Source organism: Hermetia illucens, chromosome 6 (genome assembly GCF_905115235.1).
Source record: "Hermetia illucens chromosome 6, iHerIll2.2.curated.20191125, whole genome shotgun sequence".
Taxonomy (NCBI): domain Eukaryota; kingdom Metazoa; phylum Arthropoda; class Insecta; order Diptera; family Stratiomyidae; genus Hermetia; species Hermetia illucens.
Genome location: NC_051854.1, coordinates 32,308,982 through 32,333,997, shown reverse-complemented (window position 1 = coordinate 32,333,997; position 25,016 = coordinate 32,308,982). Strand labels below are relative to the sequence as shown.

The 25,016-nt window shown below is 42.9% G+C and overlaps 1 protein-coding gene across 2 annotated transcripts in view; it reads right to left on the bottom strand.

The window, feature by feature from the left end:
• The window catches only part of LOC119658909 (probable ascorbate-specific transmembrane electron transporter 2), a 210,224-nt gene that overhangs the window by 152,988 nt on the left and 32,220 nt on the right, over nucleotides 1-25,016 (bottom strand). For both annotated transcript variants that reach the window (XM_038066715.1, XM_038066716.1), the window contains exon 2: nucleotides 7,191-7,448. In XM_038066715.1, coding sequence (XP_037922643.1) covers nucleotides 7,191-7,312 — 122 coding nt within the window. In that variant the 5' untranslated portion in view covers nucleotides 7,313-7,448. The remainder of the gene's footprint in view (nucleotides 1-7,190; nucleotides 7,449-25,016) is intronic.

The window sequence follows — 25,016 nt, the reverse complement described above, 5'->3', positions numbered from 1 at the left end:
GGATTTCATCATCGTAGCTGTTATCGGTTGTGATTTTCGACCCTAGATAGGAGAAATTGTCAACGGTCTCAAAGTTGTATTCCCCTATCCTTATTCTTGTTCGTGTTTGTGTTTGACCAGTGCGGTTTGATGTTTTTGGTTGATTCGTCTTCGGTGCTGACGTTGCCACCATATATTTTATCTTGATATTTACTCGAATAAATTGTTTTCTCTTCCAATTTCCGGCATCACAAGAGCTCGATCCCTCCTTTATAGTGGCAACTTCAAATTTAATTTATCTGAAGGGAACAACCGAAGCCAGAATTTAAAAACATAAATAAAAGGACAACCAAGCCTGGGGAGTTTTAAGCTACATCCAAAGGGGTGCAGATAACGTCTTTTATTTTTCGATTACATAAAAGGCAAAAAATTGTGTTTTCCTATTTCGATTTTCGTATTCACGTGAGATTTTAGATTATCAATTTCATTCGTCAGGCAATCGAACTGGCACATACGAGTGCCTTCTTTATATAAGGATATTATATCTCAATAAAATTCAAATAAAAAAAGATATTTTATGGATAACGCAATCCTATCCAGTGAACATCGTCCTTATTCTAAAATATATAGAGATACCGAGTCAATGCTTCGCGTTTAGTAGCCGTAGAGATTGAACTTTATAGAATAACCATGAATACAGCAATAAAATTGATAAGAAAGCGGAGGCGAACTTTCTTTTGCAAGAGTAAAATAAAGTCAATCTGATGCATGCACACTTTCTATTGAATTCAAAGTGCACGACTTCAAGAGAAGAGTTTAGGTAGAGAGCGAAGGGATTTTTAAAGAGCAAAATCATTGAGGAAAAGAAAGATATCCCTTCCACTGAAATTTAAGGAATTATTAACCTCTACAATCCAAATTCCTGTAAAGATAAGCAATAGAAGAAGGGAATATATTAACTTTGGTAAGGGTAGATCCAGGTCCGTATAGGCAATGCTGGGTAGATACTGGGCAAAACAAAAGCACACCAATCTATCGTAGCAGCATAATCAGACTCAATTCATATAATGCATATACAGCCTCCCTTATTGTCTATGTCAGCTTTGTTTGCCTGTTCACCACCTGGTGGTGCGTTATAACAACCGAAAAAGCTTGTTAGAATTGGTAAAAAGTAGCTGGAGTTCGCATTGGAAAGAGCCCAAAGGACCACTTCCTATGGAATACGGGGGTAGCGGAAAGCAAAAGCTGGCAAATGTCACCGCTGTGTTACGTGAGCGCGAAATCATGCCTAAATTTAGGACAAATTCCTAGTATTTTCTATGGATGATAAAAACGTAATACCATAAATGGGGACTTTGGAAGGCAAGAGCCGGCGAATTTTTCTGAGTAAACCGTCAATATCCAATAACCTCATTATTGTAGTAGTAAGGGACTGCATTCAATGTTGTAGGGAATATACCAAGCGAGTGTCAATTACATAAAACAACAAGCAAGTATGTATTTATAATGGGACCGAAGCTCCCTTGTGTTTAAATCAGCGCTGTTGGTTTTCTCGGAACAACGATACAAATATAACATATTAAATGGAGAAGCATATCAACAAATGCAATGCCGACTTCTTCAAGCCTAGACATAATGCTTGCCAACGTCAGAAGAACCCCTACTTTCCGGGGAAAGGACCTAGATTCAGCCATCAACTGCGCGGAAAAAACGAATAGAGTCGTAATGATGAAACTAAAAAGATAAGCATTTCCACATCGCAAATAACCTGTCCTCGGCATATAACCGAGGTACTGACATTTTCGTTTCCTTAAAGCGAACAGCAGGCCGTTTCAGGCATCAGTCGAAGCCTTTGCAATACCGGCGGCTCAGGTACAGGAGCTATAGGAGATCTGGCAACATAACACATAAACCAGCAGTTGGAAACATACCACTACAACCTTCGAAAGTTTTATGAATCTTGGAAAAACAGCCACTAGCGATATATGCGGTAGTAGTTTCAACGGATTCATTAGCCATAAAATCAAACTAGCAGATCTCAATATACGCCTGCACTGACATCTTTCTACGCCCTTATATACCCTTAGAGAAGGAGTTTTATTTTAGGGGAAGTAAGATCCCAATCAAGCTTCTCGCGAAGAAAATGCAGTACCTACATAAAGCCAAAGGGCACAATCTACTCGAACCACCTTGATCGAGGTCACAAAACTTGGCACCGTTCGATTACCCAAGGGTCCAAGTTAAGAGGAGAATTCCTACAGTACGTAATCGGGATGATAATCAAATCAGAGGACTAGCTGACGTGGTACGAGATTCGGTAACGCGACGAAAGGATAGGGACGAGAAGGGATCGATTTCTAGTCGCGACAAGTCCCGCACGCTGCTGCGCTCACCTCCAGACATATCTTTTTAAATGTTCCAAAAAAAACATTTCGCACTTTAGCCCAATCTTTTCTACCTTCAGTGTAAAAATCTTATGTCCACTGCATGTCAGGTCATATGATCCCAGGGGAACCAACTAGCGATCCATCCGATAAAGCAGTGAATTGCAGGCGATACCATCGACCACTTCGGTCCGCAAAAGTGTCTGCGCCCTTTACACTATTCATCTTCAATATAGCGTTTTAAACCAATCCTCCATAGAGAGCTGCTAGAAACTTTCCCAAGCCATAAGTACATTTACTTTAAAAATATCTCCCTCAAAGGAGACCTCCACCTTTTGAAAAGTCGACCCTCCACTTACATGATCGATCGGACTGGTCTTTTCCACCATCCTCTCTACCCAACCAGACTAGCTTATCACAAAAAAACTTTGCCAAGTCCAAACGCTCAAAAACCTTTTATTCGAACGTCCTTCAAATCCTCAAAACTACTATCTTGCTCTGGATCACCAGTAAGACACGCGCAATCTAGTCGAAATCTGCTGAACCTATTAAAATTAATATGCGTGGTCCTACCAATAAGGGTCTGGTATGAATTTGTATTTAATTGAAGAACGGAGGGGGGTTTGTAATTTGTTCTTTGATACTATGGGAGATTTGATATGTCAACCGAAAGTTTGAGAGAACGAGCAAAATATAGAAACCGTAAAGTATACAGACGAAGTTCTCAGAACCAACCAATCAAAAAACCAAGAAAGAAAATCGCAACGATGTCTCTATATGAAATCTAGGCCTCAAAACAATTTCTTCTCAAATAAAGATAAAAATTTGCTAAAAACCTGACAGACCAGCACTTTCTGTCACACCTTGGGTTAAATTCGATTTAACAGGTTGAACAAAGGAAAAAGTAAAAAACATTCACTTAGAGCTAAAATGTCGGCTATGTGTGGTACTCGTAGAAAGTTTTAAAAAACCCTCCAATCCCTGTTTTATTAATTTGTGGAAGGGGGGAAGGTAGAGGGAGAGGAAAGGGACAAGGTTTCAGATGGAAAGGTAAGTGGTGTGACCGTTTTGTTTGGGAGGAGCGACATACTGGACATCGGCGTGACGACCTGTGTAGAGGAATACTCTATCTTCGCTGTCGAACAAACGGTTATCATTGTTCTGAGGGATGGGGAATTAAGGGAATTGGTTTTTGCGGAGGAAGTTTTCCTCATCGATTTCAATCCCCATACATTCGGCGGGTGTTATAGCCACCTTGCCAAGAATTTCACTGCGTGTCGAGCCATGGATGGAATCATAAAGGATCTGGTCGGAGATACAATGGCGATGGATCTGCCTTTCTGTCAGACGTAACCTCTCGAGATGACGTGGGGTGTGTGTTTGTCGTAGTAGAGAAGCTATGACTTCTGAGCACTCAGACCGTGGTGGCCCATTGTACTCGACGCCACCATCTAATATTCCGGATTCGTTAATGTATCGCAGGATTTCCATTAGGCGCCCGGACGGCTGCCCCGTCTAAAGTCTGAAAATTCGGTTATATCAACACCAAGATCAAGTTTAATCTGTTCTGTGCTAGTGTTCTTTTTGTGTTCCTACATGGCGGTAGTAAATAGAAAATGAACTCCGCTGTTACAGCTGTCTTCGTCATATCGTCGGAGTACGCTGCCCTAACACTATCTCAAACGAATAATTGGCCGGCGCACAGGCCTGGCACTCGTACGCATTATGATCGGAAATCGGAAGTGACAGTGGATAGATAACACATTAAAGAGAGGTGACAATTGCATTACGGGCTACTCCATGCAGTGGAATCCACTCACTGAACTAACTCCAAAATGGTCGGCGGGCAGGTCGTCTCGACGGTACTTGGCGCATAATAGTGAAACAAGAGTGCGAACATCTCAGGAAGTTGTGGGAGGAGTTGAAAGGCTTTTCAGGTAACCGCGAACGATGGCGCGTGGGTGAGGTCGACGCGCCCCCACCAAAGAGAGAATGGCAACCATATATCTTTTGTGCGTACAATATCCTTCGTGGCAGTGTAAACAGTGAAGTCATCGGCATATTGATGGATTTTGATTGGGTTCCGGGGGTGAGCAGGTTTAGGGATGTCCGCTGTGGATAGCAAGAGGAGAGCTGTGGAAAAGACGAAGCCTTGTGGAATTCCAGGAGGACTGTATGGATAGCTGTTACTGAATCTTAACCTAGGAATGCCCCCGGTCTAGAAAGGTAAGGATTAATTTTCAGAAGTGCGACTGGAAGTGAAGGAAGTTTCTCAGCTTGAAGATGAGTCCGTATTACCACACGAAGTCGAAAGTTCTCCTTACATCAAGGAGACCGGCTATGATTGTTGTCGTGAAATTAATTCCGAGCAAGACATCGGTTCTAAAAGTGAAAAGGGTGCATCCAACCGAAGCATCAGTTCGGTTGGCGAGCTGAAAGTCTGGAAGAGAATAGCTATTATCACTATGGAGATATGCCTGTAGCTATCAGGAAGGAGCAGATTGTCAATTTTCTTAGAAGCGGGGATGTGGACGTTCAGGAAACAATGATTCATCAAAGAGGACAGGAAAGGACTAATGGTTGCATTTCTTCAGGATAATGTTTGCAATAATATGAAGCCCGGTCGACTTTTTATTTTTGCTCCACTTAATGGAATTTGTGACCATTTTGAGAGAAGAATTTGATTGGTGAAATCTTGCCAGAGCTGGGAGGAGTGGTGCTGGAATAATCCAGTTTGACTGGTTGTTAAGACGTTCGATGAACTGACTATAAGGGGGTTAAATTTGTTTTGTAGAATTCTGTTATGTTAAATCTCTTTTGTGTTGGATATTATTTGTAAATAAATATGATACTTGAAAACAAGTCGCAAAACCAGAAGCTGGTCGCATCAAACATGAAATATTTTTGCGTTTTTGTTATGTGAGGAATTTTCAATGTACGTTTTCCTATTAAGACTGATATAGAAATCAACAAAAAAAGCGAGCAATTTAAACGAAATTGGAAAACTTAATATCTTATATACTTATTAGTAATTGTAGAATTTCTTTCCACAATTATCCTCTGTATCATCCATTTCGAATGAGCCAAACTTCTAAATGAATTTAAAGGGGGCCTTTTTTATAAACATAGTAATATAGCCTTATTAACTTTATTTGAGCATTTTTCGGCTGGATCGATGCTGAGTGCAATGCCAGTTACACTTTATGATGCCCACATTTTGGGCTCTGCTTCCCTTACCTTCCAGTTGATATAAAAAGTTGGGCTAGTTCTGAAAAGTGAAAATTAAGCCGCCCCCCCCCCCTCTTTTTTAAAGGTGGAGTCGTAGTTCTAGCACACATCCCTTTAGTAAGCTTACTGTATTAACTCCTTCAGACAACCACATCTATCGCCGGGATTCCAACACGGGACGCGACTTCGAAATCGTGAAACATCACACCGTCAAACCGCCCGCCTTAAACTCAATTATCCATGTAAAGGGACTCACACATTCTCACCAACTTTCATAACAATAACTTCAGCAGTTTTGGAATAAATAGGGAGTGACAGCCACAAAACATAAAAATATTGTTCTCCATGCTAAAGAGCATAAAGAGCATCAGATAGCTAGATTCCAGGTAGCAATACAAAGTAACCCGGCAAACGTATCCAAATCTAGAAAATGCTATTGATGCAGATTCCAAAAGCAAAACCGTTTCCCACAACGAAGTGGAAGTTTGCACAGCCCTTATTTCCAATAGTAATATTGCAAGACTTACATAAACGTATGCATAATATTATAATTTTGGAAAATAATATTTTTTTGCTTTAGCCCGCAGGAATCTTTTTATACCATCATAGCGAAGATACTTCCGAAAAGATCGAAAATATTTAGATTGGTAATATGCACACAGTTTACAAAAGATAAATAGTTTTTACTCAATAGATGCAGCGACGAATAAAATTGCAATTGCAAAAATTACCAGTTTTTATCATTCTTATTTAAGTCTTCTGCATCTTTTGGGTTGCTGAGATCTACATACTTCATAAGACAATATATAGAATTATAGATTACCGAGGGTGTCAAAAATAAGATAGACAGAGGAAGTTTACCCGTAAATTGACCGCCTCGAAAATGCGCAACCAAGACTGAAGGAGTGTGAGCTTCAAGCCATGTTACGGATTGAGATAAGAATCAAATATTCGCAACTGATGCCATGCGTGAATGTACACCAGACCTTCCTTCTGTAGAATTTTTATTAATCTAAAACAGAAAATTGCTCATATCCTATTTGAACGGAAAATGGCAATGCTAATCGGGGAGCCACTTTTGATTTATCCAGATCTGTTTATGTGCGTAATAAATGCAAACTTTGATGCATGAAATATGCACCCGCACTTTATGGCGCATATAAGAGTATGTATGGGTAAGTATTTACCTTGAAGTGAGTGAACATCTGAATATGTAGCTATAAATTACATACATATAGCGTATATGTAAAATTTGATAGAACCTCCGGTAAGTTGATTGGTTGCAGAGAACTGTTCACCATGGAAAATCCTTAAGAAAACTTTTTGCCTCGTCTAAGAAAGAATTCCTTATGATTCTGGGTACTTTCTCTCTTCTCTAAAGAAATATTAACTACCATAAATTTAAATCTTTTGGACGATTCCCCCTGAGATGAAGTCATAAACATGATAAATTTATCCAGCGTCCTCCGTAAATATTCCATTAGAACGCCCCAATTTCCTGAATACACACACATGGAGTGTGTACACACTTCAAGGCGAAATGAAATGAAATGAAAAGGGAAATGAAAACTCAAAAAAAAAAGTTCAAACAAAACTTACTTTTCATCCGGTGGTGGAGGCATATCGTTGGCAGATGGACTTCCTGGTGGTGTCTTCTCGACCTCCATCATGGCGAGTGGGGCTTCAGGCGGTGGTAACGGACTCACTGAATTCGTATCCATTTTTATGCCGAAAATTTTGACTGATTAAATCGAACCACAGGTCAAACAAGTGCAAAAGAGACGTCGATTCGTGGAGATGTAGAACGATCAACCAAGTATCTATCGGGTTGAGAATGGCCCTTCCTCAGAACGAAAACTGCAAAATATTCAAAAGAAAATCTTGTTTAGACATTAAAATGAATAGGGGTGCAAGTTATATATAATAGTAATATGAATGAGGCGTTCGGCATGGTGAGTTCAAGGAAGAATTCTATGTTAAAACATATGATATGCAATACTGTACATCAGCGTCAAAAAGACTATACACAGGAGGACCAACTTCAATCGTAAAGGAACACGGAGTCTCACTGAGCACCTTTCGGATAGAGACGACGTAGGTAAGTGGTATTGGTGCTTCCCATAGAGGAATTTTGAAGCATCATTCGCTCAATGCTTCCATTAAGATCCATTGCCATTAATCCGAAATGTGCATTTGGTTCCCGCTAGGATGTAGGAAGCCATAAACAGCTGTTTAATGTCTACTGTTCTGACGGGTGATGCAACGTGCTCGCAGCAACTCGCAGCCATGTGCTCCCAACCACGTAGGCGCACACCAATGCATTGCGTCACATACATAGCACTAACACCAACCCTTATTTTGCTCGCACAATTCCCGTCGCGGTCAAACCTGTGCAAGACTTGCCCGTCTCGATAAAATTCGAAAAAATGTCCTGGGAGTTGAATGTGTATAGTCTTCTTGGGTCAAAACTTTGGAACATGCAACGAGGGTTTCGAACGTATTGTCGATTGCGCCGACACTCACGAACTTATACTTGTCAATACATCTTCATATAGGGGACGATAATCGATCGTGTCATAAAATGATCTAATTTCTTCGCCATCACTAGCAACAAAACCGTTCCCTATGAAACTATGGCGATTTGATGGGGAAAGATAAAGAATCATCTTATTTACGTAACTGCTAACCATTATGAACGCCGAAGAAATTTAAAATCAAACTAACAATACGATCCACAAATACAATGCTCGAGGTCAACCTCCAATGAAAACGTCCGAATCAAAGTCTGTGAAAAAAAAACACCTCTACCATCAGTTTCTCGTCGATGAAATGCTGGTCAATTGGCAAATCTAAAAGAGCCGATAAGCAAAGAAAGCGATCGCTGTTAACTGAAATCTTTATGATAAAGTGGGAACTTGGGACAACGAAAGAGATATACAAGCATATAAACTTGTTAAAACCCAAGACCACTTCATATAGAATATAGAACCGTTTTATTGTGCTTATGACAAGAACGATACTCTACATACCACGACGGACAGATGGTGGAAATTCTTCGAGCAGATTTCAACTAAAGAATTTGCGTTTCCACCATTTCCAAAACCACTGCCATCATTCAAAGTAATTTCACCTCACTAAAATGGGCGAAATTGGGAAAAGTTACTGAACTGTCGAAAGATTGCCGAATGCAATGCTGTTCAAATAACCGTTAACCAACCCGGAGGTGTCGTCAGCAGCTCTATTTAAACACAGGGATCTCTCTCCAGACAACATTGTGGAAGAGATGCTGAGGACTGCTGACAGCTGGAACCGTGTTGCCCATTACGTTCGGGCCCTTCTCGTTGCTAAGAAGATAGAACTCGGCCGGTGGAGGAGCCGGATGGCAGGGGGTTCCTTGAACTGACATCCCCACATCCTCCCCCTCCCGTTGGTGAAAGGAATTCCCTGATTCGAAGACTCCGCAAGGCGGGAGAGTTCGGGAGCTGGCCCGAAGTAATGTGACAAACGGTTCCAGGCTAGCTCTCTGACGATGGGGAGGTGTTTAGTTGGTAGTCCGACGACGTACCGAATCGGGAGTCCAACACTGTGTGCGTAAATGCATTCACCTACCCTACCCCAAAAAAAAAAAAAAAACCCGGAGGTGTCAAGAATTGTGGCACTATTGACGCAATATTCGCTGCAAAGTTAACACATTGCTTTTTCTTATGCTTCTACTTTGCGATAATACCTAGCCCCAGAGCAACTCGTGCGGTGGGTCAAATGGCTCTATCATGACCCCAAGAGTAAAATTCGAAATATGGCAGGTATATTAAAACGGCTTCTTGTGTCTGTCAGTGTCGCTCATGGAAGCACTCGCAAGCCTTTTCCTTCTTGTCATGGACTCTGGCACATGTGACATCCAATGTTCAAAGCTCTTCATACTGTCCTATGAGGATGATATTTTCTCACGACTCACAAAAAAGTTAATCTCAAGCAATTTGTCTAAAGGTGGAGTGATTACCTCATACAGCACAGTCTCTGATTGAATCTGAACAAAACAGAGTTTTTGACAACGGGCTCTAAGGAAACAGTCACTATCGACACTGATGACGACAATGATGAATGATGGCAACTTGAACGATTTAAGTATTTTAGATCAATTCTATCAGCCAACGGAGAATTGCGTTACAAAATAACTTCACTCATCATTGCAACTTCTAGGAAGTGGTATTCTGCATTTGGTCTACTTTGTGACTGACGAATCAACGAAAGTCTCATGTTCAAAATTTATCGCAATTCCCTTCGCCCTGTCACATTGTTCTGAATTTCCGCTGAACGAACGGCGCCTCGCACAAGTGGAGATGGAGATGCTGCATTGGATCAATGGCATAATGCGCTTTGATCACGTCCGAAATGATGACATCCGCAATCGAGATACTGAAGCACAGAAAAAGCAAGGTTAACTCACTTTCACCGTTGTCTTGTGTCAAACTGACAAAAAACAGCAACCCCGACCGAGCGGTAACGCCTGAGTCACACAATCGGTAATCCTTCTGTCTGGCCTGAAGGTGTGTTCATTAAACCGCACAAGCTTAGCAAGTCGCGAGTAAGTTTCAGGCATCCCACTTGCCTTGCCGATTAAGGTAACTGGTTCTGTGTTCGCCGTCCATCTGTTTTATCAAAATGTAAGGGGTTTAATAACCAAGATTTCAATTCATCAGCATTGGATCAGCAACATCATGTAATTTGTATTTCAGAGACCTGACTTGACGCTGGATGGGGGGTGGCGGATTTAAAACCTCGCGATTGCATCCAGATCAGACATTTGATAGAGCCAAATGGCGAAACCGATCTCGATGAGCCGACTCCGCTTGTGAACAGGACAAAAGCTCAAGAAAAAGAAGAAGAGAGTTCCCCAAAGGGTATATCATTTTTCGTTGCGGCAGAGACCGTGCTGTGTCATGTAAGCCCACTGGTAATGGAGTCCCAATTGCAATTAAACATCAACTCCGCGTCGAACTTGTCTTTTTCTTCTCCGGTTCACCAAATGATTGTGTTGCCCTAAGTGTCTTCCCGCCTAACTCCCTCCTATTTATTGTATCTTATATCAACGTCCCCTGTGCTAGACTTCCCACCAGTACGAAGAATTGTTCGACAGCTCCTTACTGTCAAATTTCCTTCCTTCCCTTTCTTCCTCTGCGCAAATTTTAACCTCCCCGTTCTCAACTGGCTAAATCATCCTAGCTTTCCTATTCCTTCCAATAACCTCTTCCACTCTTCCTTTCTAATGTCTTCCTTTATGAACACTTGTTCTGCTCTGAATTTCAACACTTGCAGAAACTTCTTAGAACGCATTCACGATCTCTTCGTTTGCAACTTCTTCGAAGGACACCTCCCTAAATTTTCCCCACCCATCCCCGTATGTCAAAATTGGCACTGGCTACCACCCACTTGTATTTAAAGAAGCCTCAAACTCTTGGCACATTTCAGAATGTCCTGTACGATTTACTCTCTTGTTATGTCTCTTCTTTTCCAACTTGTCTTCGTTTATACCCAGCTTGGTTCACAACAAAGACCCTTAATAACAACCGACTGAAGCACGCCCTACGGAAGAAATTTCCGACTTCAAAGAATGACGACGACCTTGCCCATTTCAATCCTATGCGCTCCACAGTAAAGTCGATTATTAAAATAACGAATAGGCAATACTTACCGACCTAATCCGCGGTAACTTGAAACCGTTTTGGTACCACACTCCCATTCCCGTACCCTCACCCTTTCCCTTCTTCCATCAACTTTGCTGATTCCACTTTCAACTTCTCACAACAATTCCATGACCTTCTCTGTTTTTACTTCTCTTCCGTGTCTACTCTTGATGCAGACTGTTCTGAATCTCTCTCCATTCCCCTCCGCATGCCTTCCCTAGTTTAATTCCTCATTGGTAATCTTGATACCAATGTAGTACCTGGTCCTGATGAGCTTCCTAATCTCTTCCTTGATAACTGTCAACAACACATTTCCCTCCCTCTGTGTGTTATCTTCAACAACAGTTTAGAAGAATGCTACTTTTCTCATATTTGGGAAAATGCCCTTATCATCCCTATCCTCAAGAGCTGAAATCTCTCACTAGCTGTGAACTACAGTCCCATTTCTCTTCCCTCACCATGCTTCAAAATCCTCGAGAGATACGTCTACGACTGGCTCACCGCGCACTTCGGTCTTCTCATTGTGAAAGAACAGCATAGATTAATGAAATATCGATCTATTACTTCAAACCTTTTAGTGTTTACTAACTTCGTTGTTAAATACCCAAATTCATGACAGGAGGTACACGCTATTAATACTGATTTCGGCAAAGCCTTTAATACCGTTGACCACATTGTTCTTCTCTACTCAACTTTCCCCCTCAATCATCTCTTAGCTTTCCTCCTACCTTTCATACCGTTCCTGCAGGGTTTTTTTTCATGGGCACTTATCCCATTTCTTCTCTCCTTCCTCTAGTCTTTCCCAAGGTTCCATACTTGGCCTTCAACTATTCCTGTTTTTTATCAATGACCTGCCCTGCCTGTGTTTGCTGTATGCTGACAACCTTAAATTATTTGCCTCTGTTTCGCCTCGGGCGAACTGTGCTCCCTTGCAGACCTTGATATTTTGGTCCGTTTGTACTCGGTTAACAAGCTGGCACTGAATGTCACCAAATGCCACTGGATGAGCTATTCACTTAAATCCTCCCCAACATCCTTTCCCAACTCTCTTGGTGGGCAACCTCTTTCACCACTAACCTCTTTTCAAGGTCTGGGAATAATATTTAATGAGTTCCCATCTCATTGACATCATCAATCGAGCTTCCAAAATGTCTGGTTTTATCATACGTTCCTGTGTGGAGTATCCATCACGGCTCCCCTTCACCTTCCGCGCGGGACAACCACAATTTAATGTTGATGTTGAGGTACCTGCATTTCCAATTTGTAGCAGTTTATAACTGCAGTGAGGCTGAAACCTGGAAATATGGTTAGCTCAACTGAGCACCAATGTTATCTTTGTTATATAAACAGGACATGATGTCAGCTAGAACTGTCCAAAGTATTAATCTTTGGCATTACCCTAATTAATAATTGTATTTGGTATTGATGACTTGCCTCCTGAAGAGACACGCTATTACCAATTTTTACACCCCAAGCAATATTTATGTGAGTACTATAGTCACTCAAGTGGTGTACATTTTCCCAGTCCAGATATATGAATGTATGTACTTTGCTTAGATTGGGAATCATTATCATCAGATTCAGAAAACACCTGATAACCTTTTCTTGATCAGTGAAACGTGACAGAAATTCAATTACCAGAGCTTCCTGCTTCTGTTCTCATAATTCCAGCATAAGCGACATTTGCTTGTGGAGCATCTGCTTTTGTCATCGTCTTTTGTGTGTAGAAAGCTATGTACATTTTTCATACCTGACAATAGCCATGTATCTGCGTTTTTCAAACATGAGCTTCAAATGATTTCGTCCATAGGAGGAGAAATTCTACACATGGATGAGCAAAAAGAATCTCGTTAAAGATAATGCTATCAATTTCAGGCAGATAAGCTTCCAGTGTCGTAACGTGAGAGGTTCACGTAGTACTGTTTATTGTTTTCTGTAATATAAGAATGCACTTTGAAATATTAGGATTGACAGCTTTAAGCAAAAATATTAGACGGGGCTCAACCAGGAAAACTGAAGGAAAGAAGCGAGTCTCAAGTTCAAGTGAATTATTTTGCAGGTTCCTAGAAAAAGCTTCTACTCAAAGAAGCATCACAGCATCTCTAGGACATTCCTCACCTGCAGTACATACGTTTTCAAGAAATGTGCGAAATTTTCCGTTATTTAGATGGTTAAAAAAATCTAACATTTATAGCTGAGCAGAGCTAATAAACGTACATACCATATATGTATGTAACTATAGCACTGATTACATAAGGCACGACATGCACCCATTTAATACGGAAATTTACTAATATGCAATTTTAGGAAACCAAACGTATACATAAGTTAACTCGCAAAATTGCATAAATTACCATTTAATGAATTGCAATATTCATTTATTAAATCGTATCTGACCATTTCTATCCAAACAGGCCAAATTTGATGCAAAATCACGGAGAAAAAAAAACCGCCATAAAGCCGAAAACTGAAGAAATTCGGAAGACAAAATATAAATATTACGTAAATAAAGATCAACTTTTGAATACGCGACCTCAGCACAGTTGGCGGAATCAATCATGGATAAAAAATGAACGATTCACAGCAGAAGAAGGCAGTTACTTTGAATTCAGCCTAAAATAAGTGAAAGTGATAATGCGACATGATGCTGTGCTAGTGTTCGTTAACATCTTTGTTACCACAGATAGAAGGTATCTGAGCTACATCTGCTCCGCCTCTCCTTAAAGAGGTTTCGTTCTTCCATAATTAACAATTCGGCGATGCGGTGATAAATGACAACAAGTAAAATATCAGATGCCGGACCATGTTATGGTTTAGTTAACGAGCAAAATTTCGTCTTGAGGCCATTGCGCAATAAACTACAAATGCCACGCTTGTATCTTAATTAGAAAATTAGTTAGTCATTGCCACAACAACCTCTAATAGTGACAAACTCATATTAAATTTTTCGAATGCGGAAGTTTCAAAATGACCATCTCGAACTAAATCCAGTTGAATGAAAGAAAAGTGAATCCAGTTAAAATTAAGGCCTTTGCATGTGTAGTGCACTAGATTCTCAGAATATAAAAATCGTTTGATTTTGGTTTGCAATACACGAGCTATACTAAACAAGTCGGGAAACCGGAAGCTGGACGCTTCAGGTACGAAAGGTTTTGTGTATTTCTTAGTACGTAGCACATAATATATCCATATATTATGTGAGAGTATCCACTTTCGGGTGATATTGACTATGAAGTCTTCAATTTTCAAAGAGGCAGAAAATTTGAGGTATTATAACTTTGTTAGTAATAGTGCGATTTCCACCAACACTACAAAATTTCATGGTGCTAGGATGAACTTAAGCGGGGTTTCTAACCAATTACAAAAAATTGTAGTAATATACTATTATTAACTTTATTTAAACAGATATCGGCATGGAAGGTATTTCGGAGCCCAGGCACCATATAGTGGCAGCCTCCTGATTTTTTTCAGATTTTGCGGTTTGGTAGTTTCTGAGAATGGCCCCCTTAAAGAAGTGATCACTTTCAACCCCCGGCGCTCCCCACCCTTCCAACGAATGTCAAAACTAAGATCGGCTTTGAAAAGTACTAATCAAGACCTTTAATTTGATACCCAACATGACTATATTTGATGAAAAAAAATTTTACACCCCCCTTTTGCATGTATGGGGACCCCCCTTAAATTCGACGTAAAAGGATGTAATTCACTGTATGCGTGAGCGTTCACAGTTCCCACCTTTCTACCAAATTTGGTGTCAATCGCTATAACCGTCTCCGAGAAAAATGCGTGTGACGGACAGACAGACAGACAGACAGACAGACGGACAATTCAATTCAATTTATAAAAATGTTAGGTTAAATAAATAATGTTTAAATAAATTAGGTATGAAGGACCAACAGAAAGGCCTGCGAGAAGTTGCTAAGTCCTCTATCAAATGCGCCCCCAAAACAGCGTAGTAGAAATCGTCAACGTCGTGGGTCCCCCAGGGAACGAGTACCGACATAAATGGTAACAGTGGGAAACCAAAGAAGTCGCAGAAGTCCGCTACAATCCTACGTAAAGGTCAGCATCAGAATCCCATCAAAATTCAGAACAAGGTTGCGAAAAATATGGGGACCGGTATTGCCGACGAGCAAGACGAGAACGAAAACCAAAAGAAGGCGAAACTGATGACTCCAAATGCAATCAATTTCATGATGAGGTCGAGTAAAAGAGCAACAACAGAAATTGTCGGCATGGATTTCTTAGTCCGAACCTAATATTAGTCAAACTGGAGCAAAAGAGAGCAAAGAATCATATCTGCTGGGCTTACCTGCACCCGTAGGAAGAATTAGAACATCTCACGTCTACCATCGGTCCTCTTAAAAAGTGGAGAAGCGCTGAATGAAATCTTCGGGTGAAACCTTGAAGCTGCTTCTCCGAACGCACTTGCCCGCCAGCGAGAACGACTATGACTTGGAACCCCGATTGGAGGTTATGAAGTCCCAGTTGTTTGAGAATACCCAATCGGTAATCATCGAGGATGACAAACAACAGAAAAGGGTTGCGCCGTTCAAACATAAAGCGCATTCCTCGAAACGCGAGTGTTCTTCAATAAGTCCTCGGGGAACTTTCGACTAATCAGCCTCTCCTCTTTCCCGTTAAAGACCCTAGAACGCGTCCTTCCCAAATCTCAGCACGACTACCTCAAAGGCGGACAGCGCTCTTCACGAGGTAATTACCACAGTCGAACGGTCGTTAATACAAAAGAGCAACATAGCTTAGCTGCCTTCCTAGATATAAAAGGACTATTCCACAACGTGAGTACCAAAGCCATTAAGAAGGGTTTAACCAGAATAGGTTTGGAAGGATGTAGCCATTTGATCCGGACTGTGGAAAGCGTGATGTCCCATAGTAGCCAATCCCTATGCATGAAATTCTACGGATATTGGTGCCCGAGATGTTTACCTGCGTTATGAGGAAAATTTTGGAGAGCACGTCGGGAAAGGTATGCCTACTGGCTACAAAGTACTAACCCGGCATAAATCCAACTAAAACTTAACTGATGCTATTTACCGCCAACGGCTAAATGGAAAAAGATTGGCACTTTTCTCCAAGGTGGCCGCCATTATAGCCTTGTACTGTAATTATCGAATTCTTCTTAGGAACAGTAGAAAAGCCGTTAGGAGCAAGTAATTACCGACTATAGTTTCTCAGCGAAATAGGCGGATTCCGCATGGTAAAAATTAGTCACATTGTTTATAGACTTGGAGAGAATCTAACGCCGGCTAAGCTAAACTGATCACCAGCTACCGTTGATGGTGACTCCTTTCTTTGGTCCACAAGGTAGGGCAGTAAAAAAGAAAACCGTAAAAGACAAATGCATGCACTGGCCCCAAGAGTCATTTTGCTTGCAAACACAGATAATTTACGTACCCATCGCAAGCGAAGAATGAGCTCAAGAGTGGACGTCACTTTGCCAAAATACCATCGCAAGTTTATCATCCTTGTGCTTAAATGAGGGTCTTTCGTTCAGTGTTCACCAAGCGATACTCTACAGGGTTGTATGGAAAAATGAGAGATGTAAGGAAGGATAATCTAGCAAAGCTAGCGAAAAACAATGCAACCATAAAACCTCTCATGGGAAAGTCAATAAGAATATCCTAATTAAGTACTGCAATCTGTCCGTGTATAACAGAAAGACTAAGCAGGTCATGACCCTATAGCTGGATGGCGGGGGTAACTAAAATAGAGAGCCTATCTATTAGTGGGACAAAAACATAACCAGGTGCAGAACTCGGAGTTTGAGACCGGGAAAAAAATATTAGCAAAGCAGGAGGATTAGAGCTTATAGGGTATTCATGACTTAATGCAAGAGAAAAATATACAGTTGCCATAAATCCCAAAATTTATTAATGCCATAAATCTCAAAATATATAACACAAGAAAGAGCTTTAGTATGAAATAAACCTAAAGTTGATGTTGACGTTAAAATGCACACTTACATTTCCAGAAACAATGCTTTTTATATAAATAAACCTTTCGACTATTTCCACATTCTGCCCATTAATTTTAATAGGAAGAGTTCAATGACCCGTCAACTTGAGAACCTTGAACTTACTGATTATCTGTGTTCCTCTCTTCTTGCCTCCTTCTCCACATCCGGAGTGATTTGGCCGAGGTTCTTCATTGGGGTAGAGAACAAGCCGATATCTGCGTCGAGGTGTTCCAGGGAGGATTGGTTCGTTCATTGAGCTTTTCCATATCCCTTAACAAAATCGCCATAATGAACGTTACCGTTAACAAAAGAAAAAGTCTCCATGACAGAATACAACTCTGGTGAACTCCACTTTGAACATGAAATTTTTCTAATATTTTAGCTCGATGCAGCAAGAAGCACGCAGAATAAATGTCTCAACGTTACCTTCAAAACTGATGGCCTTCTTCGGAATCCTAACAAACATCTCCTTCTTCCACTTATTATGAAATATCTCGGATTCCAGGCATTTACATGGTAGTAGCAACTCTTCAGAGAGTGCTAGCAGCTGTACTCCGTTCGAAGGCATTGTTGTCAGAGACGTTTTCCCTTCCTATTTTCAGGTGGGTTATTCAGGGTTTGTGAAGTTTATGCAACAAGAAAGTATTCCAACTGCTGGATGTGAGACGCATTGCGTAGATGGCCGACGTTAAATCTGGGGTGAGCGGCTCTCTGTAAACAAACGCAGTCGCGAAACGCAAGCGAAGGTAAGCGACCATCAGGCAATGGTCCCTATCGAGTTTAATGTCAATATCTTCTTCGTTAACCATATTTACAAGACTACTGTTGATCGCTATGTGGCCGATTTTATGGAATGTTTGTGCTCGAAAAGTATGCCTGGATAACGAGGCAATGAAAATTGCAGAAGTCACATGACCGAGAAAAAGTGTTTTCAGAACCCAACATGGTATTCACATGTCACCTTTTGGAAGCCTCTTCTGAACTACGTGTAGTCCCAAAAATCATCCTTCTTTGTTTTTTTTCGTATAGCTTTCTTACGGCTACTCCTAATGTTATGAAATCCTCTTTGTTCCTAGTCAAAGTCTCCTTGCTCGTAGATAAGACGATTTCAATATCGAGATTTTTTCTAATTCCAACAGGAATTTGGTTTCCTAATGTGGTGCGAACGCCATCGACATACTTCAGTTACACCCAGATGATTTACCTTTTGTCATTGCCGTTCCCTTTGGATCATGGTCTCCTTCTAGAACTACTAGCAATGTCTCCTCCTTAAAATACCTAATAAACTACACAAGTATCATAGTCCACTCCCGATAACCACTTCATTTTCGTTTCCTCTTTTATCAATGTCAAGAAAACTAGTTTAGTGACAGGTCCGAGCCAAGTACTCACCCACCCACGAAACCAACCCTGTCACTAATGAAGCGTCGAGTCTAACCTTCTACCTCGGAAGATGGGCACACATTCAACGTTGACTAGTATGATGTCCACAGCAAAGATTTCCAGTAAGGTTTGGCGGTGGTTGAGGTTCGTCAATCGGTTTCTGGTCTTCGAGGCTCACAAGTCGAAGCCCCCAGCAAATATTTTGAGGCCGAGCATATTGTGCACAGCAATTCACAAAACCTCCTCGGAGTGCTATTATACCCTGTTGTCTTCTACATGGCCATATCGCACTCAAGTAGTCTTACCATAATTTCGGAATTCGGTAAAAAGATTGAAACTGTGAACTCTCATTCATGCAGTGAATTACCTTGGTACACATTGAACTAAAGAGGGCGGTTCCCATACAACTAAAATAGGGGTGCAAATTTGTTTTTCTCCGAATATAGTCATTTGGGTTACCCAATGAAAGGTCTCGATTAGTACTTTCCGGCATATTAGTTTTAACATTGATTGCGAAAGGGGTCCGAAAGGAGTCCATTACTTCAAGGAACCGTTCTCAAAAACTACCCAACCGAAAAATCTGTAAAAAAATATGGTGGTCCATGCACATGGAATCTAGGCTCCGAAATACTCCCCTTTACGATATCTGACCAAATAAAGTTAATTATAGTATATTAGTATATTTTGTAAAATTTATTGCAACCCCCCCCCCCTTAATTTCATCCCAGATCCAGAAGTAATAAGGATTTTAAAATGAAGCATCATCCTGCAAATTTATTGTTCTCCTACGATCCCAAAAATAAAGTTTTGTGTGTGGCGGATGAATCAAAACCTTTTCGTATCTTTCTCAGTATTCATCAAGGAATCAACGTCTCACCACTCCTCTTTGTTCTTGTTATGGACACTGTCACATACGGCATCCAACGTTCAATGTTCACAAAGCTGATCTCGAGCAATTATTTCAGAAATGGGATGATCGCCTCATGCAGCACGGTTTTAGATTGAATGTGAATAAAACAGAATTTTTGACAACCGATCCTAATAAAAGAGGCACTATCACTGCCAGTGGCAGCCACCTACCTTGAACTGAACGATAAAAAATACCTCGGATCAATGCTATCAGCCAATGGTGAACTGCACTATGAAATTGCTATACACATTAGCGGAACTTAGATTAAATGAAATTTCACAACAGGGGTCCTAGGTAATCGACGTATCAACGAATGTCTCAAATCTAAAATTGTCCGCATGGTCATCTGCACTACGCGGTAATGAAGACGAATATGTTGCCTTGGACTAGTGACGTAACACGAAATGAGGCTAACCACGATCGATATAGGGTTGCACCGATAATGGAAAATTGCGGGAAAGGTGTCTTCGATCGTATGTTCAAGTAATTAGGGCTAACGAGAATTCACTTGGCAAGATTAATCTGAATTTCAAATTTGATGAGGAACGACCAAAAGGTCGACCGAAGCAACGATGGCTTGATACACTAGATGGTGATTTAAAAGCCTCGCGACCGCATCCAAATCAGACCTTTCACCGAGGAAAATGGCGCAACCAATCAAGACGAGCCGACCCCGCTTCAGAACGGAACAACACCTGAAGAAGAATTAGAAAATCGGTACATATGCTGTATTGACGTATTAATCGGGTAACGGGTATCGTCCATAACCGCGGCTTTTACTCCCTTAAAAACCAAGATAAGGCAGGATTCCCGGACCTGTATTAATATCAAGCCGAAATGAGAAAGTGTGTCTATGTCTATATGGAAGATCGTTTATAGTTTATATCCTTCACCGATTCGGAAGTGAAATTCATCATGTGACCTGTGACGAAACGTGGCTGCGTCATGACAGCGATCCTCCTTTATAACAACGCTCGGTTATACACAGTTGCATTAACCCAAGAAAAGTCGACTAAAGTTCACTGGAAACATTGCAGCATCTGCCCTACAGTCCTGATTTGTTTTACAACGATGGAGGTGTAAGAAGAGACTCTACCAGATTCATGCTTTGAGGAAGAAATTAAGAAACTTCCGAACTTCCGGAAAAAAGGAAGGAATAAAATTGAAGATTACATAGAAAAATAAGATGTATTCAAAATTTTAGTTACTGTACAAATAAATGTTCGAAGGCATTAGTCAGACTCATACTTGATTTGTCTTCGTACATATGGATCCTCATGGTGCCTGTGCGGAGTTGCCAAATCTCCCATCAGGCGCGTCCCTTCGTGCGGATAAGGAAATGCTCGGCGAATGTGTCATGGGCGTGCACATGCACGCATCCGGAGATGTGCGTGTATGGGCATGCTTATGCGCAGGCCGGGTAGGTGGGAAGTAAACGCCCACCCGTGGATCAAAATTGGCTATGGGAAGGACACCCAGAAATTAAACCAAATATGGAAGAGGAGAAAAGTAGTTTTTTTACGGTGCAGGGCTTCGGAAACCCAGTGCCGGCAGTTTTTGGGAGTGAGCAAGCGGGCTCCCGGCCGTTGATATCCAACGACCGCAGTGCCTCAGTAGTGGGAAACTTGGCTACTGTGGCATCTAATGCTACAAGAGATAATGGTGGAGTGGAAATTAGGTCCACACCGGATCCCTTTAGGAGGAGTTCGAAGCTTGGGAGATCACCACCGAGAACAATGGTTCTTTTTGGTAGTCGAGATTCGTCGCGGGATTCTGAAAGAAATACGAATAGTCCCTTAATCGAGATCATTCCTTGTGGTGCAAGACGCGAAAGCAAATGGGAACATACCGGAATGGCGTTCGTTACACTCGGGGAACGAATAAATGAACTGTGCGAGTTCATCAAGGAGAGGCAGAATATCCACCAAAATATTCGAGCCTTGATAAGAGGCATTAAATTGTCTTATATCAGGGCACTCGAAGAAAAGAATTCCCAAGCGTCAGTTGGCAAGGTCACAAGGGAAACGCAGGTGACACCTCCCCGTGATAAAGCAGGCGGGAAGACAGGAAAACGGGCTAGAGACGGTACCAGCGAGCCTCTTGGACCACAGCAAGTCCCGAAGAAGAAAAAAGCCTCTTCACCAAAGAAGGCGGAGGCGGTGAGAGTACCCGCGAAAGTCGGTAATCTCACGATTGCAGCCACAACACCTACAAAAGTGGAAGAAACCAACGCCCGGAGACCCGAACAATGGACTAAGGTGAGCAACAAGAGGAAAAAGGACAAAAAGAAGCTCCGCGCGGAAATAATAATTATTTCCAAGAAGGGAAATATGTCCTATGCCGACATCCTCCGAAAGGTGAAGTCAGACCCGGAATTGAAGGATTTGGGGGATAGTGTGAGCCGTATCAGGCGAACACAGAGAGGGGATCTGATGCTGGAGTTAAGTAAATCCGGTGGAAAGTGTACTTGGAGAGGAAGCTGAGGTAAGAGCTCGGAAACAGGAGATAGTGGTCGAATGCAAGGACCTAGATGAAGTCACCTCACGGGAGGACATCTGTGCTGCGCTGAAGCAACAGTTCAACCTTGGTGATATAGACCAGAGTGCCATAAGAAGGATGAAGAAGGCATATGGTGGCACACAGACCGCTATTATTAGTTTGCCGGCGGAATCAGCTATTAAGTTAATTACCGCGGGCAAGGTAAGAGTAGGTTGGGTCGTGTGCAGGCTCAGGGAGCAAATCTCTCTAAAGAGATGCTTCAGATGCCTCGATTTCGGCCATTTTGCGGCGGCATGCACTAGCCAGCATGATAGGTCGAGGAGTTGCAGGAAGTGTGGAGAAGGGGGCCACCTCATCAAAGATTGTACCGGAGATCCACGGTGTATGTTATGTAGTGGGAAAGAGGGCGTGGACGGCCGGCATATTGCGGGAAGCAGCAGATGTCCGGTATATAGAAGGGAGCTGAACCGCACAGGCAAATGAGATTGATACAAATCAATCTCAATCACTGTGAGGCAGCTCAGGACCTGCTCTCGCAAACCATTCGAGAGTCGAATGTCGATATCGCGGTTATTTGCGAGCCGTACAGAAACTACGGCGGTGCGACTTGGGCGGTGGATGCGTCTGGCAACGCCGCAATCTGGGCGTGCGGAAGACAGGCCATTCAGGAAGTCATGGCCCCCCCGGCAGCCGGTTTTATAAGGACGAAGGTCAACGGTGTCCATATTTACAGCTGCTACGCTCCTCCTAGTGCAACCTTAGCAGAATGTGAGGAGATGTTAGACAGCCTGGTGTTGGATGCTAGAGACCGCAGACCTAAAATCATTGCGGGCGATTTCAACGCGTGGGCCCTGGAGTGGGGAAGCCGATCGACGAACACCAGAGGTCAAATTCTGTTGGAGTCATTTGCGGAGCTGGACATCGTGCTGGCCAACGTTGGATGCGTGCCCACCTTTCGAGGAAGAGGGTCGGGTTCGATCGTTGACCTGACATTTGTTAGCACTTCACTGGTGAGGGGGATGGCTTGGCAAGTGAGTGAGCACTACACCCACAGTGACCACCAGGCCATCTTCCTCCGCATTGGGAACCGGGGAAGCAGTCAACGACGCTCTGGAGGTGGAAAGGCTAAGGCGGTTTGCTGGTCTATCGGAGCTTTCGACGAGGAGACATTCCTGGCCGCATTGGAGGGAGCCCATTATCCGGATGGAACAGCGGTGGAAAGGTTCACACAGCTGTCTCAGTGTGTAACCGAAGCATGCGACGCTACGATGCCACGACGACGTTTGCACCACGGCAAGAGGCCAAACTACTGGTGGAACACGGAGATCGCTGCCTTGAGATCCTCTTGTCTCCGAGCGAGGAGACTTTCCCACAGGACAAGGGGAAGACCGGAGCACCAGGAGCGTGAGGAGGAATACAGGGATCTGCGAAGCAACCTTAAGAAGGCCATTCGGAGAAGCAAGCGGGAATGCTACCAGAAGCTCTGCATGGAGGCTAATACGAATCCGTGGGGTACAACCTACCAAGTTGTAATGAAGAAGACCCGCGGGCGAAAATCACCTCAGGTGACATGCCCACGGCTCTTGTTGCAAATAATTGCAACTCTTTTCCCGCAGCAGGAGCAGGACGAAGAGAACCCCAACTGGCAGCTCAGCAGGACGTCTTCTCGATCCCTGATGTTACCGAAGAGGAGCTTTGGGAAATCTGCAGACGTATTGGGGACAGCAAGGCTCCGGGATTGGACGGAATTCCGAACAGGGCTCTGAAGGTGGCGGTCAAGGCCAGACCAAGGTGGTTCGCAAGCACATTCGAATCGTGCATGGCGGAAGGAGTGTTTCCCGCCCAGTGGAAGAGGCAGAAGCTGGTCTTGCTACCGAAGCCCCGAAAACCACCCGGCGTGCCCTCTTCATATCGCCCTATTTGTCTCTTAGACACCATGGGGAAGATGTTGGAGAGGATGATATACAACAGGCTGCTCCCGTTCATCGAGCTTGCGGGTGGCCTTTGAGAGCGGCAATATGGGTTTCGGCGAGCCCGTTCTACGGTCGATGCAGTAGCAAAGGTCGTGGAATTGGCTCGAAATGCAATGGCCATGGGCAAATGCTGCGCTCTGGTGACGCTGGACGTCAAAAATGCTTTTAACTCAGCCAACTGGGGCTGGATTAAGGGCGCTTTGGCCAAACTGGGCGTTCCTAGCTACTTGGCTCGGCTCATCGAGAGTTACTTTTCGGACAGACTTCTCTGGTACGAGACGGACGACGGGCCGAAGGAGTACATTGTGACAGCAGGTGTGCCTCAAGGTTCTGTATTGGGACCGCTGCTGTGGAACATAATGTACGACGGAGTGCTTGGCCTTCGCGTGCCGGAGGAGACAACGCTGATTGGTTTTGCGGACGACTTGGCAGTAGTTGCAATTGCAAAGCATCCCGAGGACGTGGAGCTTTATGCAAATGAAGCCAATCATACCATCAAGTTATGGTTACGAATGGCCAAGCTGGACCTGGCGGACGAAAAGACGGAGGCGGTCCTCATTACCAACCGTAGGAAGAACAACACGGTTACCATCCAGGTTGGTAATCGTGAGGTCGTCTCAAAATCGGTTGTCAAATACCTGGAGGTGATGATCGATGCCAAGCTGAGTTTCAAGGGACACTTGGATTATGCGCGAGAGAAGGCCAGCTCATCCCTTGCAAGGATGATGCCTAACGTGGAAGGGCCGAAGTATAGTCGCAGGCTACTCATCGCGGGAGTGGTGAGGTCGATCCTGCTATACGCGGCCCCTGTCTGGGCAGGAGCGTTGAACCACGCTGTCAACCGGAGGAAGATATGTTCGGCATACCGGCCAATTGCGCTAAGGGTGTGCAGCGCATTTAGGACGGCGTCGACGGAGGCAGTGTGTGTTATCGCAGGAATGATCCCTATAGATCTTCTAGCGAGCGAGGCACACTGGCTCTACGAAAAACGGAGGGCAA